Here is an 18,312-nt window from a genome sequence, read left to right on the forward strand (position 1 = left end):
GTTTTACTAAGAAAAATATTTGTTAATATTTAAAACAATACATGTTTTAAAATGTTTACTTCAAAATAATATAAAAAGTATTAAATCTGTTTACAGTAGAAGAAAAAAATAACTTTGTAGAAGGTATGTCTGTGGTTTTACAAAAGAAAAAGAGCTAAATAATAGCTTGAATTTAAAATTTTGCTTACATTTACTTGAAATGTTTCTAATATACAAATTCATTTAAAAATCACATTTTCTCAATCCAGATGGCATTCCTGTGTAATTGCTAATATGAAAAGTAAATGCTTTCTATTTTGCTTAACCTGTTGCACTTTTTTCTCAGAAAAACCCAGCCCACCAGAAAAACTTGGAGTAACAAATGTCACAAAGGACAGTGTTTCTCTTTCATGGCTAAAACCAGAACACGATGGTGGAAGCAGAATTGTGAGCTACTTCATTGAAGCTCTTGAGAAAGGACAGCAAAAATGGGTTAAGTGTGCAGTTGTAAAGACAACTCATCATGTTGTCCATGGTCTTAAGGAGAATGTTGACTATTTCTTCAGAGTGTCTGCAGAAAACCAAGCTGGTTTAAGTGATCCTAAAGAACTACTGCTCCCTGTCACAGTTAAAGAACAATTAGGTATGCTTCCTGACATGTGACAAAAGTTGATAAAAGTTAAATTGGATTCATATGTAAAAAGAAACAACATTTTTTAATGGTTTGAAAATGTTTTCTTTTTCAGAATCTCCTGAGATTGACATGAGGGGCTTCCCTCATAACACCGTATATATTCGAGCAGGGTCAAACCTGAAAGTTGAAATTCCAGTTTCTGGAAAACCAGTGCCAAAGGTGACATTGTCTAGAGATGGTGTTCCACTGAAACCTACCATGAGATTTCACACAGAAACCACTGCAGAAAGTCTTATAATTAACCTTAAAGAAAGTGTGGCTGCTGATGCTGGCATATACGACATTACTGCTGCCAACTCAAGTGGCACCACAAAGTCATTTGTTAACATTGTCGTGCTGGATAGACCAGGTCCTCCTGTTGGTCCTGTTGTCCTTAGTGATATCACTGAAGAGAGTGTAACGCTCAGATGGCAGCCGCCAGCTTATGATGGTGGAAGTCAAGTTACCAACTATATTGTACTGAAAAGAGAAACAAGTACTGCTGCTTGGTCTGAAGTGTCTGCAACTGTTGCTAGAACTGTTATCAAAGTTATGAAGCTCACAAGAGGAGAAGAATACCAATTCCGCATCAAAGCTGAGAATCGCTTTGGCATCAGTGACCACATAGACTCACAATGTGTGGTCGTCAAGCTTCCTTACAGTGAGTAATATGCTTCTCACGCTATAGGTCGATGTTTTAATGCTCTGATGTTTAAAATATATTTTTTAACAATTAATTACTTCTTTTGATATCATCAGCTACCCCAGGCCCTCCTTCCACACCATGGATCACGAATGTCACCCGAGAGAGTATTACTGTTGGATGGCATGAACCAGTCACTAATGGTGGCAGTGCAGTCCTTGGATACCACCTGGAAATGAAAGACAGGAATAGCATATTATGGCAGAAGGCTAACAAGACCCTCATTCGCACAACTCACTTCAAAGTCACCACCATCAGCGCTGGCCTTATCTATGAATTTAGAGTTTATGCAGAAAATGCAGCTGGCATTGGAAAAGCAAGCCATCCTTCTGATCCAGTCCTTGCAATTGATGCTTGTGGTATGTATTCCCTAGAAAATAAAGAAGCCCAACAATTTAACTAGTGATTTTTTTTTTATTACCCCCTGTGATATTCCATCATGTATAGTAAGCCAATATCCAAAGCAGCTGTTATTCATTAGCAATATCCTTTTGTTTCCTACTGCAGAACCACCAAGAAACGTTCGTGTCTCAGATATTTCCAAGACCGCTATCACTCTGTCATGGCAGAAGCCAGCATTTGATGGTGGTAGCAAGATCACTGGATACATCGTAGAAAGACGTGATCTTCCAGATGGCAGATGGACAAAAGCTAGCTTCACTAATGTTATTGAGACTCAGTTCACAGTATCTGGTCTGACACAGAATTCCCGCTATGAATTCCGGGTCTTTGCTAAGAATGCCATTGGTTCCATTAGTAATCCCTCAGATGTTGTGGGTCCTATCACATGTGTTGATACATATGGTAAGTGTTTTGCAATGATCTAACAGTATCATTTTGTGATACTAGGAAGCTTAAAGGCAGCACTGTTTTGTAGAACCATAGTCTTTTAAATATGGAAGGCTAATTTACAGTGATTGATTCAATAAGCTTGAATGACTGAGATATTTGGGCATGATTGTAATGAACGTCTTTGTGTTTGCATTTTTAAAGTCTTATGGTATCTTCATTCTTTGAGCAACAGAAATCTGCCATGCCCCATGACCAAAGTAGTTATGTTTATACAAGTGGTTGCCTTTTTTTGGTAGGATCAGTTCTAACTTGTTCTAGGTTTACAATTTAAGTTATAAATGCTATATTTATTTTGATCTGTATTAATAAAATGCCTGTAACTATTATCTTAAATAAAGCACTTTTATTTTTGTTTTAATTATATACAAGTCTAAAATAAGTATGTTTTAAACTTATTCTTATATTTTTTAAGGTGCACCTGAAATTGATGTGCCACCAGAATATACAGAAGTGGTGAAATATAAAGCAGGAACTTCAGTTAAGCTAAAACTAGGCATCTCAGGCAAGCCTATACCCACAATTGAATGGTTCAAAAATGGCAATGAAGTACAAACCACTTCACTAGTTTCTATTGAAAACACAACGGAATTTGCTTCTATATTCATCAAGGATGCAACTCGACTCAATAGTGGCACCTATGAATTAAAATTGAAAAATGCCATGGGTTCAGCATCAGCTCATGTTAGACTACAGATACTTGGTATGTCTTGAGATACAACTGTATTATGCTATTAAACAATAATTCAGTAATAAATACTTAACATCTTCTTTCTTCTGCCTTCCACAGACAAGCCAGGACCCCCAAGTGGACCTATACAGTTTAAGACAGTCACTGCTGAAAAGATTACAATAATGTGGGACCCACCAGAAGATGATGGTGGTGCACCTGTAACACACTATGTTGTTGAAAAGCGGGAGACGAGTCGGGTTGTATGGTCTTTAATTTCTGAAAAACTGGAGGGGTGTATCATAACTACAACAAAGCTCATCAAAGGAAATGAATATGTGTTCCGTGTCCGTGGTGTGAACAAGTTTGGAATTGGTGATTCACTGGAGTCTGAACCTGTTATAGCCAAAAATTCATTTGGTAAGAAACATATAAAATAACTTACGTAATTGAATTGTCTTCTGTATTATTTGTAAGTTGTACTGATCTACTGACACATTTTTTTTTTCACTCAGTTACACCTGGACCACCTAGTGTACCAGAAGTCACAATGATAACCAAGAATTCTATGACTGTTGTCTGGAATAGGCCCACTGTTGATGGAGGCAGTGAAGTATCAGGATATTTTCTTGAGAAGCGTGACAAGAAGAGTCTGAGTTGGTTCAAGGTTACTAAAGAAACCATTCGGGACACCAGACAGAAAGTAACAGGTCTGACGGAAAACAGCGAATATCATTTCCGAGTTTGTGCTGTCAATGCAGCTGGACAAGGCCCGTTCTCTGAAGCTTCTGACTTCTACAAAGCCGCAGATCCTGTTGGTAAGATACAATGTGCAGTATTTCTAATTGGCTAGAAACCAATGGACAGTGAGCAATTAGGATGGGATTCCACCAACTTAACTAAGGGCAGATTTTATTCCTCTTTGTAAATATGGCATCTGATTCTTTTTTCCCTCTGTAAACTGTCACTTACAGATAAGCCAGGCTCACCAACAAAGTTGAAGGTTGTGGACACAACCAAGACATCTGTCACCCTTGGCTGGATTAAACCTGCTTACGATGGAGGGAGTCCAATTACCAGCTATGTGGTGGAGAAAAGGGAAGGTGAAGAGCAAGAATGGACTGTAGTCAGTACTAAGGGAGAAGTGAGGACAACTGAGTATGTTGTATCCCACCTTCAGCCAAGCATTAATTACTATTTCCGTGTGTCTGCTATCAATTGTGCTGGACAAGGAGAACCTATTGAAATGACGGAACCTGTTCAAGCTAAAGATATTCTTGGTACTGTACTTTTCAGTGATTTATCATTGTGTTTTGTTTTGTTTTTCAAAGCATTTACTATTTTACATTCCAAGTATGCACTATTAATTTTTGCTTTTTTCCACAGTGGCACCAGAGATCGATCTGGATGTTGCTCTCCGGACCTCTATTGTTGCTAAAGCAGGTGAAGATGTGCAAATAATGATTCCATTCAAAGGAAGACCTCCTCCAACAGTCACATGGAGAATGGGTGACAAGAATCTTGGGGTTGATGAAAGATATATCATCCAGAACACAGAATCATCTACACTACTTACTATTCCTCAAGTTACTCGAAATGATACAGGAAAATATGTTCTTACAATTGAAAATGGAGTTGGAGAAGCAAAATCATCATTTGTGAATGTAAAAGTACTTGACACACCATCTGCCTGCCAGAAGCTGCAGCTTAAGCATGTTTCTCGTGGCACAGTGACACTGGTATGGGAGCCACCTCTCATTAATGGTGGTTCTGAAATAACAAATTATGTTGTTGAAAAAAGGGATGCAACAAAGAGGGCCTGGTCAACTGTAACAACAAAGTGTTCTCATACCACCTTTAAGTTAACTAACCTGTCAGAGAAGACTGCATTCTTCTTCCGTGTTCTTGCTGAAAATGAAATTGGACGGGGTGAACCCTGTGAGACATCTGAACCAGTGAAAGCTGCGGACATACCTGGACCTGTAAAAGACCTAGCCATGAAAGATTCTACAAAGACCTCTGTTAAACTGCAGTGGAGCAAACCTGACTATGATGGTGGTAGCATTATATCAGACTATGTTATCGAAAAGAAACTGCAGGAAGAAAAAGAATGGACATATGCAGGCACAAGCAAGAGCTGTGAATTTGAAGTTGAGAGACTTAAAGAGCTTTCTGTCATGGAATTCAGAGTCTTTGCTAAAAATGAAAAAGGCATGAGTGATGGTGTTACTCTTGGACCCATTACAGTGAAAGAACATATAATAACACCTGAGGCTGACCTTTCTGATATTCCTGGAGGTCAAATTGCAGTAAGAATTGGACATAACCTGCACATTGAATTGCCCTATAAAGGTAAACCTAAGCCATCAATGAGCTGGCTCAAGGACAACCTCCCTCTTAAAGAAACTGAACATCTTCGTTTCAAGAAAACTGAAAACAAGATAAGCTTAAGCATCAAGAATGTGAAAAAGGAGCATGGTGGCAAATATACTTTAATTCTTGATAATGTAGTTAGCAGAAAATCATTCACAATCACTGTCATCACTCTTGGCCCTCCATCTAAACCAAAAGGACCCTTAAGACTAGATGAAATCAAAGCAGATAGTGTAGTTTTGTCATGGGAAGCTCCTGAGGATGATGGGGGAGGAGAAATTACTGGGTACAGTATTGAGAAGAGAGAAACTTCACAAATGAACTGGAAGTTGGTGTGTTCAAGTGCTGCAAGAACAACTTTCAAAGTACCCAACCTTGTTAAAGACACTGAGTATCAGTTTAGAGTTCGTGCAGAAAACAGATACGGAGTGAGCCCATCTCTTGTCTCAGTAGATGTTGTGGCAAAGCATCAGTTTAGACCACCAGGTGCCCCAGGCAAGCCTGTTGTATACAACGTAACCGCTGATGGAATGACCATATCTTGGGATGCCCCTGTTTATGATGGTGGTTCAGAGATTATTGGATACCACGTTGAAAAGAAGGAAAGAAACAGTATTTTGTGGCAGAAGGTTAATGTTGCGTTAATATCTAGCAGAGAATACAGGATTACCGGACTGCTTGAGGGCCTGGATTACCAGTTCCAAGTATATGCGGAAAACACTGCAGGTCTAAGCCGAGCTAGTGAGCCAAGCAAATTTACCTCGGCAGTCTCTCCAGTGGGTGAGTGAATGATCAATCATTCATCCAAGAAGATTCTAGTCTTGTAAAACTCTGGTGAGTGGTAATAAAAATCAATTTTAATTATTTTCCTTTCAGACCCACCTGGTACTCCAGATTACATTGATGTCACCAGGGAAACAGTCACCCTTAAATGGACTCCCCCACTGCGTGATGGAGGCAGTAAGATCGTGGCCTACAGCATTGAGAAACGGCAAGGAAGTGAAGACCGTTGGCTCAGGTGTAACTTTACTGATGTCAGTGAATGCCAGTATACAGTTACAGGACTCAGTTCGGGTGATCGATATGAGTTCAGAGTGCTTGCAAGAAATGCTGTTGGTACAATCAGCCCGCCTTCACAGTCTTCAGGCTATATCATGACCAGAGATGAAAACAGTAAGAATTATTTCTTAATATGCTTATATTTGGGTACTGAAGCCAGCTACATCTTCTGGCTCTACTGATTGGAAGTGGGAGGCCAAGGAAGGAAGAATGTGTGACTGAGGTCCTTCCAGCAACTCAGAGCATTTCTGTTTGTCCTCCAAGGTGGGAGGGTCTAAATTAAAGACTCAAATCTGGCAGACATACACAATCAATTGCTGAAAGGCATGGCTCTCTACATTTGTGTTGGATAAGCAGCAGCAGCAGCAAAATTGCAAAAAATGATGAACTGTAATATTCTGATGCACTGAATAATTTAGAAATGAAAATGTGCTTCAGGTAGCTTGGCATACTGTAAGAGCATATATTAATGGTGTCTTTCCTGTATAGTTAATATGATGAACTATGTGCTTACAGGAAAAAAGAAGGTTTATAGTTTATATCATAACTGCTTTTTAGAGAATGCCGTTTTTCTAAGTGAAAGAATTCTACATACAACAATATTTTATTAGTAATACATTAAAAACAGTATCAGGAAAAAAATACTTAGCTATATGGGAATTGAATTATATTTTCCTTTTTCAGTTGCTCCAACTATTGAATTTGGCCCTGAGCACTTCGAAGGCCTTACTGTTAAAGCTGGAGAGAGCATCAGACTTAAAGCTCTAATTAAAGGACGTCCAGTACCTAAAGTGACATGGTTTAAGGATGGTAAGGAGATTGAGAAAATAATGAATATAGAAATAACTACAGCTATTGGATATAGTACAATCTTCATTAGAGATGCTACCCGGGATCATCGTGGAGTGTACACAGTAGAAGCCAAAAATGCATCAGGCACTAAACGAGAAGATATTACCTTCAGAGTACAAGGTACTGCACCAAACACTTTGAGCATGCTCTTTTAAAATAGTATTTTATTCTAAGTGCCAGCAAATTATAATTCTGAACTTTTAAAATTGCAGACACACCAGGAAAAGTTGGTGGACCGATACGCTTCACAAACATTACTGGAGAAAAAGTCACATTATGGTGGGAGCCTCCAGCTAATGATGGTTGTGCTTCTATTTCTCACTACGTAATTGAAAAACGTGAAACCAGCAGGATTGCTTGGGCATTAGTTGAAGATAAATGTGAAGCTTGCAGCTACACTGCACTTAAATTAATTAAGGGCAACGAGTACCAGTTCCGTGTCTCTGCAGTGAACAAATTTGGAGTTGGCAGACCATTGGAGTCTGATCCAGTTACCGCACAAATACCTTACAGTAAGTTTCCACTACATTCTGTAGAAATAACTGTGGAGTTACCATCTTGTTTTCTAATGACATTTTTCTTTCTTTAGCTCTCCCTGATGCACCAGGAACTCCAGAGCCTACCAATGTAACAGGAGACAGTATCACGCTCACATGGGCAAGACCAAAATCAGATGGCGGAAGCGAGATAAATGAATATATTCTAGAAAGGAGAGAAAAGAAGAGCATGCGCTGGGTTAAAGTATCCAGTAAGAGGCCCATTACTGAGAACAGGCACAGAGTCACTGGCCTTATTGAAGGCAATGAGTATGAATTCCGTGTCATGGCTGAAAATGCTGCAGGAGTTGGACCTCCAAGTGATGTTTCAAAGCTGGTTAAATGTAGAGAACCAGTCAGCCCACCAAGTGCTCCTAATGTTGTAAAGGTGATAGATACATCGAAGACTAGTGTAACCTTGGAGTGGACCAAGCCCGTTTTTGATGGAGGCATGGAAATAATTGGGTACATCATTGAGATGTGCAAAGCTGATCTTGAAGCATGGCAGAAAGTCAATGCAGAGACTGTTATTGCTACTAAATATACCGTTGTTGATTTGGAGGCAGGAGAACACTATAAATTCAGAGTTAGTGCTGTCAATGGTGCTGGCAAAGGAGAAAGTTGTGAAATTCCTGCTTCAGTCCAAACTGTGGACAGGCTTTCTGCACCTGAAATTGATATCGATGCAAACTTCAAGCAGACTCATATTGTAAGAGCAGGTGCAAGCATTCGTCTATTTATTGCCTTCTCTGGAAGACCCGTTCCTACTGCTGTGTGGTCCAAAGCAGATGCTAATCTTAGCTTGCGTGCTGACATTCAAACAACTGATTCATTCAGCACATTGACTGTGGAGGATTGCAATAGAAATGATGCTGGAAAGTATGTCTTTACTGTGGAAAACAACAGTGGAAGTAAGTCCATCACATTTACTGTCAAAGTTTTAGACACACCTGGTCCACCAGGTCCTATTACATTTAAAGATGTGACTCGACAATCTATTACTTTAATGTGGGATGCTCCTGTTCTGGATGGAGGTTCACGTATCCACCACTACGTTGTGGAAAAACGGGAAGCAAGCCGTCGTAGCTGGCAAGTGGTGAGTTCAAAGTGCACTCGACAAATCTTTAAGGTCACTGATCTGGCAGAAGGCCTGCCGTATTACTACCGAGTGTCAGCAGAAAATGAATATGGTGTAGGTGAACCCTCTGAATTAACAGAACCAGTTGTAGCCACAGAAGAACCTGCTCCACCTAAGAGACTAGATATTGTTGATACAACCAAATCTTCTGTAGTTTTAGCTTGGCTTAAACCTGATCATGATGGTGGTAGCCGTGTTACTGGATACCTTATTGAAATGAAACAAAAGGGATCTGACTCCTGGATTGAAGCTGGACAAACCAAACAACTTACTTTCACTGTTGAAGGCCTTGTGGAGAACACTGAATATGAGTTCCGGGTCAAGGCAAAGAATGATGCTGGCTACAGTGAGGCAAGAGAAGCCTTCTCTTCTGTTATTATTAAGGAGCCACAAATTGAACCAACAGCAGATCTCAGTGAAATAAGCAGACAGCTCATAACATGCAAGGCTGGAAGCACCTTTACTATTGATATACCAATCAGTGGGCGCCCAGCTCCCAAAGTGACGTGGAAACTTGAGGAGATGAGGCTGAAGGAAACGGAGAGAGTGACCATCAAGACAACAAAAGATAGAACCACACTGACTGTAAAGGACAGTATGAGAGGTGACTCCGGTAAATACTACCTCACACTTGAAAACACTGCTGGTGTGAAAACATTTACTGTCACAGTGGTAGTCATAGGAAGACCAGGTCCTGTCACTGGCCCAATTGAAATATCATCTGTCTCTGCTGAATCCTGTGTATTGACCTGGAAAGAACCTGAAGATAATGGTGGCAGTGACATTACAAACTACATCGTAGAGAAACGTGAATCTGGCACAACAGCATGGCAGCTGGTAAATTCCAGTGTGAAGCGTACACAGATCAAAGTCACTCATCTCACAAAATACCAGGAGTACAGTTTCCGAGTAAGCTCAGAAAACAGATTTGGTGTCAGCAAACCCCTTGAATCAAAACCAATAGTTGCTGAGCATCCATTTGGTAAGTGAAACACTTTTAAAATTTGGTATTTTCCTCTGGCCGAGGTATTTGTAATAAGTAACATTTGCCTCCCTGTCTTTTTTGTGTTTAGTCCCACCAAGCCCACCTTCAAGGCCAGAAGTCTATTCTGTGTCTGCAACTGCTATGGCCATTCGCTGGGAGGAACCTTATCATGATGGTGGCAGCAAAGTAATTGGATATTGGGTTGAAAAGAAGGAGCGCAACACCATCCTTTGGGTGAAGGAAAACAAAGTGCCATGCTGCGAATGCAACTACAAAGTCATGGGATTGGTGGAAGGCCTAGAATATCAATTCAGAACGTATGCTTTAAATGCTGCAGGTGTTAGCAAAGCTAGTGAAGCTTCCAGACCTGTAGTGGCTCAAAATCCAGTTGGTAAGTATTACTTTTAGAGTTAGGTTGTTATTTAAGCCAAAACAGAATTGCATTTCTCATTTTTCTGTTTTATTCCTGCAGATCCACCAGGAAGACCAGAAGTAACAGATGTCACCAGATCTACAGTGTCACTGAGCTGGTCAGCACCCCTTTATGATGGTGGAAGCAAAATCATTGGATATATTATAGAGCGCAAACCATATGATAAATCTGGTGATGGACGCTGGCTGAAATGCAATTACACCATTGTCTCAGAAAACTATTTCACTGTGACAGCTCTTAGTGAAGATGAAGCATATGAATTCCGTGTACTAGCAAAGAATGCTGCTGGTGTGATTAGCAAAGGATCTGAATCAAGTGGTGCTGTCATTTGTAAAGATGAATACTGTAAGAAATATTCACTTGAAACAATTAAAAACAATGTTTTATTTTTAGTACTGTCATGTAATTTGGTTTTAATCTGTTTTCCTTATGACAGCACCACCAAAGGCTGAACTCGATGCCAGACTGCAGGGAGAAATTGTGACCATTAGGGCTGGATCGGATCTTGTTCTCGATGCGGCTGTTGGTGGGAAACCAGAACCAAAGGTCTTCTGGTCCAAAGGTGACAGGGAACTGGAGCTATGCGAAAAGATATCTCTGCAATACACCAACAAACGAGCCATTGCAATTATCAAGTTCTGCGACAGAAGTGATAGTGGAAAATATACTCTAACAGTTAAAAATGCCAGTGGGATGAAACAACTCTCTGTTCTTGTCAAAGTGCTTGGTATGTATCCCATGATTAATGTTCATACTTAGTATACCAAAACCCCCACATTATTTTAAATAAGAATGAGATGCTTTTCCTTAGCTGATAATAAAAATACTTATTTTCTTCTCTACCAGATTCACCAGGTCCATGTGCAGGCAAAATCACTATTAGCAGAGTAACAGAAGAGAAGTGTACTCTTGCATGGAACATTCCCGAGGAAGATGGAGGTGCACAAGTCACTCACTATATCGTAGAAAGGCGTGAAACCAGCAGACTTCACTGGGTTATTGTTGAGGCTGAATGCCAGACTTTATCATGTGTGGCAACAAAACTTATTAAAAATAACGAATACATCTTCCGTGTAAGAGGTGTCAACAAATATGGACCAGGTGTTCCACTTGAAACAGAACCTGTGATTGCCAGGAATGCTTTCAGTAAGTGTTTATACCTTCTTTTCTGCATCAGAATTTGTGGAATATTTCTCATAGATAAACAATTTGTTAAATAATATTTCCCTCTTTTTTACCTTTTTACCTTTAAAAAAAAAAATCCCAACACAGCTATCCCAACACAGCCTGGTGCTCCTGAAGAAGTGAGTGTCGGCAAGGAGCATATCATTATTCAGTGGACTAAGCCAGAATCAGATGGTGGCAGTGAGATTAAGGACTATCTTGTGGATAAACGTGAAAAGAAAAGTCTGCGCTGGACACGAGTGAACAGAGATTACACTATTTATGATACCAGACTGAAAGTCACTGGACTCATGGAAGGCGGCCAGTACCAGTTCCGTGTCACTGCAGTGAATGCTGCTGGGAACAGCGAGCCTAGTGAAGCTTCACAATACATGTTATGTAAAGAACCATCATGTAAGTTGCCACATTTAAAACATATTTTAATATTTCCTTATAATAATGGAGCATAAACCCACTTCAATTAAGATACTCAAAACCACATATGTTCTCACTGCTAGCATTAGAATAAACTTTAAAGCAGTTACAGTTAACTTTAAATGCATTACCTGGCATTAGCTGTTACTGTAAAATGTTTCCTGCATCAATGTGAAATGCGTTTTCTTCTTTTTCAAAGATACTCCTGCACCACCTTCAGCTCCAAGAATTGTGGATACTACTCAGCACAGCATAAGTTTAGCATGGTCCAAGCCCACATATGATGGTGGTGCTGACCTCTTAGGCTATGTTCTTGAAATGAAAGAAGAAGGTACTGAACAGTGGTATAGACCACATACAACTGCCATTCTGAGGAATGCTGAGTTCACTGTGTCTGGTCTTAAAACAACCCAGAAATACCGATTCAGAGTGGCTGCTACAAATGTGAATGGTATGAGTGAATTTAGTGAATCATCAGCAGAAATAGAACCTGTGGAAAGAACTGGTAATCTGAATACTTTATATATATTTTAATGAATAAATATATTTTCCTTTAGAACTACTAAAATATTAATTAATTCCATGTTTCTTACACCCTTCATCAGAAACACCTGAGCTTGAGCTTGCTGATGATCTGAGGAAGACAGTTACAGTCAGAGCTGGTGGTTCCCTGCGCCTAATGGTCTCTGTATCTGGCAGACCTGCTCCCGTAATCACATGGAGCAAGGAGGGTGTTGACCTTGTAAGTCGAGCGATTATCGATACTACAGACAGCTACACTCTGCTTATTGTGGAAAAAGTTAATCGGTATGATGCTGGAAAATACATCATTGAGGCTGAAAATCAATCAGGAAAAAAGTCTGCAACTATTTCTGTAAAAGTGTATGGTAAGTACTGCTACAATTGTATATGGGCATTATTTCACCCTTAGTGAACTTTTTCCTCAGGAGTAAGAAAGTCATTCATTTCCAAAGGAACTTTGCAGTTTGAATAACATGAGAATGTTTGTGAAGTCAAGAGAAACAATCCAATCCAAAGAAAAATACATAGTTTCTAAAGCCGTGCTAGTTTATAAATCAAATCCCAGTGTTGTTTCCAGTGTTGGTTTTTAATGCAGAATCAGTCACTGACTGTAAAAGGAAGGGATCCAAATGGATAACTTTTTTTGTTTATTTTAGATACACCTGGTCCACCAGCTGCAGTGAGAATTAAGGAGGGATCAAAAGATTCTGTGACGCTTACTTGGGATATTCCAACCATTGACGGTGGAGCCCCAGTCAGCAATTATATAATTGAGAAACGTGAAGCGTCCATGAGAGCTTACAAGACTGTCACTACCAAATGCAGCAAGACATTTTATAGAGTTACTGGACTTCTAGAAGGAGCTTTGTATTATTTCAGAGTACTACCAGAAAATATTTACGGCATCGGTGAAGCTTGTGAAACATCTGATGCTGTACTAGTATCTGATGTCCCCATGATACCACAAAAACTTGAAGTGATTGACACCACTAAATCAACGGTTACTCTTGCATGGGAGAAACCACTACATGATGGTGGCAGCAGATTGACTGGCTATGTTATTGAGGCCAGCAAAGCTGGAACAGAAAGGTGGTTGAAGGTAGTGACACTGAAGCCTACCGTCTACGAACATACAATTATCTCTCTCAATGAAGGTGAACAGTACTTGTTCAGGGTCAGAGCACAGAATCAGAAGGGCGTGTCAGAGCCACGAGAGATTGTCACAGCAGTGACAGTACAAGACCAAAAAGGTAAGCATCTGCTGTTAAAAATAACAGGGTGAAGCTTACACCAAATGAATGTAATATTTATAAAATGGATATTTAAAATATCAATTATTTGCTTTTCTTAGTTCTACCAACAATTGATTTCGCTGGAATACCTCAGAAGACAATTCATGTACCTGCTGGCAAGCCCATTGAGTTAGCTATTCCAATTGAAGGACGACCACCTCCAGCTGCATCTTGGTTCTTTGCTGGTTCTAAACTAAAAGAATCAGAACGCATAAAAATGGAGACCGTTGCCAAAACAGCTAAATTAACTGTGCGTGAGACCACCATACATGATACTGGAGAGTATACGCTTGAACTGAAGAACACAACTGGAACAGTTAGTGATACAATAAAGGTTATAATCCTTGGTAAGTATTTATGAAAATAATTGTCCATGATCTTTCTCCATCTGAACTTTGTTACATTAGCAATATGACTCCTTTTCTAATTTTTTTTTTTTTTGGTCTTTTAATTTTCTTTTTCTTCTAGACAAACCCGGACCACCTGTTGGACCTATCCGAATTGATGACGTTGATTCAAATTATGTAACCATCTCCTGGGAGCCACCTGAGCTGGATGGTGGAGCTACCCTTAGCGGCTACGTGGTAGAACAGCGCGATGCTCACCGTCCTGGATGGCTGCCGGTGTCAGAGTCAGTAACCAGGACAACGTTTAAGTTCACCAGACTTGTTGAAGGTGCAGAATACGTGTTCCGTGTGGCTGCTACAAACCGCTTTGGAATTGGATCTTACCTGCAGTCTGAAATTGTAGAATGCAAGAGCAGAATCCGTGAGTCTGAATTTTTGCTTATTCTCTACCTTTAAAAATAAAAACATATCTTTAAATGGGCTTCTATATCTACACATAGGTTTTTTTTCTAGATTTTACTATTTCCTTTCGGCAAATAAAATGGTACATTATGATGCACAGTAGTCTTGTTATATTTCCCAACAAAAATAAGTCTATATAGGTATTATAGATGCGCTGCACAGAACCTGGATAGTAAACTTGGATTGTCAGCTCAGGTTTTAAAAATTGCTTTACCTCATTACAAAACAGGAGTATTTCACTGACCTAGTTTGTAAACTACTTTGGTATCTGCTGATAAAAAGAGTTTGATAAGACATAGGTATTACATTGTAATTCAGAATATGTTGCTTATTACTAATGTGTAGAATAATTTAAAGCTTTCTTAACTAATTCTGTGTTATATTTTTACAGGTATTCCTGGTCCTCCTGGCACTCCAGAAGTGTTTGATATCTCTCGAGATGGCATGACTTTAACTTGGTATCCTCCAGAAGACGATGGTGACTCACAGATTACTGGTTATATTGTGGAACGCAAGGAAGTTAGAGCAGATAGATGGATCCGTGCAAATAAAGTTCCAGTCACTATGACTCGTTACCGTTCCACTGGGTTGGTTGAAGGATTAGAATATGAACACCGAGTCACAGCAATCAATGCCAGAGGCACTGGGAAACCCAGCCGTCCTTCCAAGTCTGTTGTTGCCAGAGACCCAATTGGTATGTAATTTCCTACATAGATTAAGCACATTATGGCAGAAGGGAGTGATACTAGTAAAATTTACTCTTTTTTCTAATTTGGAAATATATCTGGGTGTATTAACAAATGAGAGTCTGACTGGAGAAAATGAAAAAAAAAAAAAGAAAATCTTTCATTCTAACTTTCCATGTATAAATCCTGTAGACTTAATAGAGATCATATGTTGCAAGTTAGCATTTGTTACATCTTTTCAATATTCATTAAAAGAAAAAAAGATCCCACCATTCCCATCTGATCTTCTCTTCCAGCTCCTCCAGGTAAACCTCAGAATCCAAGAGTCACTGATACTACAAGAACATCTGTCTCCCTGGCTTGGAGCCCACCAGAAGATGAAGGTGGTTCTAAAGTTACTGGCTACTTAATTGAGATGCAGAAGGTTGATCAAATTGAATGGACCAAATGCAATACCACGCCAACCAAAATTCGTGACTACACCTTGACACATCTCCCCCAGGGTGCAGAGTACAGATTCCGTGTGCTAGCCTGCAATGCTGGTGGGCCAGGAGAACCTGCTGAAGTGCCAGGAACAGTCAAAATAACAGAAATGCTTGGTAAGACCTTTCAAGTCTTAACTCTCATTGAAAGTTGTCCTAAAAAAGTTTTTGCCTAAAGCAGGTATGATAGCATCTGTAAAACAGACATAGCATGACATGTTAATTTTGTTTACAGAATATCCTGACTATGAACTTGATGAAAAATACCAGGAAGGTCTCATGGTGAGACAAGGTGGAGTTATCAGGCTTACAATACCCATTAAGGGTAAGCCCATCCCAATATGCAAATGGACAAAAGAAGGACACGACATCAGCAAGAGAGCCATGATTGCAACTTCTGACACTCACACAGAACTTGTGATCAAAGATGCAGAAAGAGAAGATTCAGGCACGTATGATTTGGCACTTGAAAACAAGTGTGGCAAAAAAGCTGCATATATTAAAGTCAGAGTGATTGGCATTCCAAATCCACCAGAAGGGCCACTTGAGTATGATGATATACAAGCTCGTTCTGTCAGAGTAAGCTGGAGACCTCCTACAGATGATGGTGGTGCAGATATCCTAGGTTATATTGTTGAGAGACGAGAAGTACCGAAGACTGCCTGGTACACTGTTGATTCTAGAGTGAAAGGGACATCACTAGTGGTAAAAGGGCTTAAAGAAAATGTGGAATATCACTTCCGTGTTTCTGCTGAAAACCATTTCGGTATTAGCAAATCTCTCAAATCTGAAGAACCAGCAGTACCGAAGACACCTCTAAGTAAGTCCTCTTTTTTGTTGTTGTTGGTTTTTTTATTTGGCTGGTTTTTGTTTTGTTGTTTGGGGTTTTTTTGGGGGGGGGCGGGCGGGAGGGAGTGTTGGTTTGGTTTGGGGTTTTTGTGGTTTTGGTTTTTTGTTGTTTGTGTTGGTTGGGGTTTGTTTGGTTTTGGGGGTTTTGTGGTTTTTTTGTTTGTTTGTTTAATAATTTTTAATGACTACATTATGGTTCTAGAATTGCAATCATATATGCAACTCTTTTAATGCTATGTCACTATTATTTCTATTATTAGATCCTCCAGAGCCTCCAAACAACCCACCTGAAGTACTTGATGTTACAAAGAGTTCTGTCAACTTGTCCTGGTCCAGACCTAAAGATGATGGTGGTTCTCGTGTAACTGGCTACTATATTGAACGCAAAGAGACATCTACAGAAAAATGGGTCCGTCATAATAAGACACAGATTACCACTACGATGTACACAGTCACAGGACTTGTTCCAGATGCTGAATATCAATTCCGTATCATTGCTCAAAATGACATTGGTGAAAGTGAAGCAAGTCCTGCTTCTGAACCAGTTGTGTGCAAGGATCCATTTGGTAAGAAAGTGTTTGCATTAACAGAACTTCGGAAGAGCAACTTATTGACATTTAGAGAGGAATATATTTTCTGTATCTATTTTAATTTTCAGATAAACCAAGCCAACCTGGAGAAATTGAGATCACTTCTATATTTAAGGACAGCATCACGTTAGAATGGGAACGACCTGAAAGTGATGGTGGCAAAGAGATCCTTGGCTACTGGGTTGAATATCGGCAGTCTGGAGAAAGTACCTGGAAAAAGTGCAATAAAGAACGCATCAAAGACAGGCAGTTTACAGTAGGCGGTTTACTAGAGGCTACAGAATATGAGTTCCGTGTTTTTGCAGAAAATCAGACTGGCCTCAGCAGACCTCGAAGGACTGCTATGGCAGTGAAAACTAAATTAACATGTAAGCAAAAAGATACTGTTATATTTGCTGTGATAGTGTTGTGATTCGCTGTGTCATAAACTGTGGTGCCGTATTTAATATGCTGCCTATTTGTTTTGCATGTTATTTGCCATAATGACTGTCCTAAAGCACAGTCTTTCAAGTATAATAGGCACAAGTATAAATTAAAATAGATTTCCAGTAATACAGAGGAAAATGTCATAGTAATCTTCATTATTTTTTAATTTTCTTTGTCATAGCTGGAGAAGCACCTGCCATAAGAAAAGAAATGCAGGATGTTACCACTAAATTGGGTGAAGCAGCTCAGCTGACATGCCAGATTGTTGGGAGACCTTTGCCTGATATTAAATGGTACCGCTTTGGCAAAGAACTGGTGCAAAGCCGAAAATACAAAATGTCATCTGATGGACGCAACCATACACTGACAGTATTAACAGATGAACAGGAGGATGAAGGGCTCTACACTTGTATGGCTACCAATGATGTTGGAGAAATTGAAACTAGTGGCAAGCTACTATTGCAGGCTCCTCCTCAGTTCCATCCTGGCTTCCCATTGAAAGAGAAATACTATGCAGGTGCAGGTGGCACCCTCCGCCTTCACGTTGTGTATATTGGCCGACCAGTACCAGCAATAACTTGGTTCCATGCCAACAAACCTTTGAGAGGATCAGAAACAGTTACTATTGAGAACACAGAGCATTATACTCATCTTGCTATTAAGAATGTCCAGCATAAAACTCATGCTGGGAAGTACAAAGTGCAACTCAGTAACACATTTGGAACAGTTGACACTGTACTTAACGTGGAAATACAAGGTAATTGATTTTATTTTCCGTAGTTTTGTGGAATATTTTCTCAAACATTT

The 18,312-nt window shown here is 39.7% G+C and overlaps 1 protein-coding gene across 27 annotated transcripts in view; it reads left to right on the forward strand.

The window, feature by feature from the left end:
- TTN (titin) overlaps window positions 1–18,312 on the forward strand; it is a 245,118-nt gene that overhangs the window by 216,829 nt on the left and 9,977 nt on the right. For all 27 annotated transcript variants that reach the window (XM_065637181.1, XM_065637152.1, XM_065637169.1 and 24 more), the window contains 29 exons: window positions 326–622; window positions 726–1,313; window positions 1,412–1,714; window positions 1,863–2,159; window positions 2,620–2,907; window positions 2,995–3,294; window positions 3,390–3,692; window positions 3,849–4,154; window positions 4,261–6,027; window positions 6,124–6,420; window positions 6,991–7,278; window positions 7,371–7,670; window positions 7,748–9,814; window positions 9,906–10,208; window positions 10,290–10,595; window positions 10,687–10,977; window positions 11,097–11,396; window positions 11,523–11,828; window positions 12,049–12,354; window positions 12,455–12,736; window positions 13,028–13,621; window positions 13,723–14,010; window positions 14,132–14,431; window positions 14,864–15,166; window positions 15,455–15,757; window positions 15,876–16,460; window positions 16,750–17,055; window positions 17,148–17,447; window positions 17,687–18,262. In XM_065637181.1, coding sequence (XP_065493253.1) covers window positions 326–622; window positions 726–1,313; window positions 1,412–1,714; window positions 1,863–2,159; window positions 2,620–2,907; window positions 2,995–3,294; window positions 3,390–3,692; window positions 3,849–4,154; window positions 4,261–6,027; window positions 6,124–6,420; window positions 6,991–7,278; window positions 7,371–7,670; window positions 7,748–9,814; window positions 9,906–10,208; window positions 10,290–10,595; window positions 10,687–10,977; window positions 11,097–11,396; window positions 11,523–11,828; window positions 12,049–12,354; window positions 12,455–12,736; window positions 13,028–13,621; window positions 13,723–14,010; window positions 14,132–14,431; window positions 14,864–15,166; window positions 15,455–15,757; window positions 15,876–16,460; window positions 16,750–17,055; window positions 17,148–17,447; window positions 17,687–18,262 — 13,050 coding nt within the window. The remainder of the gene's footprint in view (window positions 1–325; window positions 623–725; window positions 1,314–1,411; window positions 1,715–1,862; window positions 2,160–2,619; window positions 2,908–2,994; window positions 3,295–3,389; window positions 3,693–3,848; window positions 4,155–4,260; window positions 6,028–6,123; window positions 6,421–6,990; window positions 7,279–7,370; window positions 7,671–7,747; window positions 9,815–9,905; window positions 10,209–10,289; window positions 10,596–10,686; window positions 10,978–11,096; window positions 11,397–11,522; window positions 11,829–12,048; window positions 12,355–12,454; window positions 12,737–13,027; window positions 13,622–13,722; window positions 14,011–14,131; window positions 14,432–14,863; window positions 15,167–15,454; window positions 15,758–15,875; window positions 16,461–16,749; window positions 17,056–17,147; window positions 17,448–17,686; window positions 18,263–18,312) is intronic.

Source organism: Caloenas nicobarica, chromosome 6 (genome assembly GCF_036013445.1).
Source record: "Caloenas nicobarica isolate bCalNic1 chromosome 6, bCalNic1.hap1, whole genome shotgun sequence".
Classification (NCBI taxonomy): domain Eukaryota; kingdom Metazoa; phylum Chordata; class Aves; order Columbiformes; family Columbidae; genus Caloenas; species Caloenas nicobarica.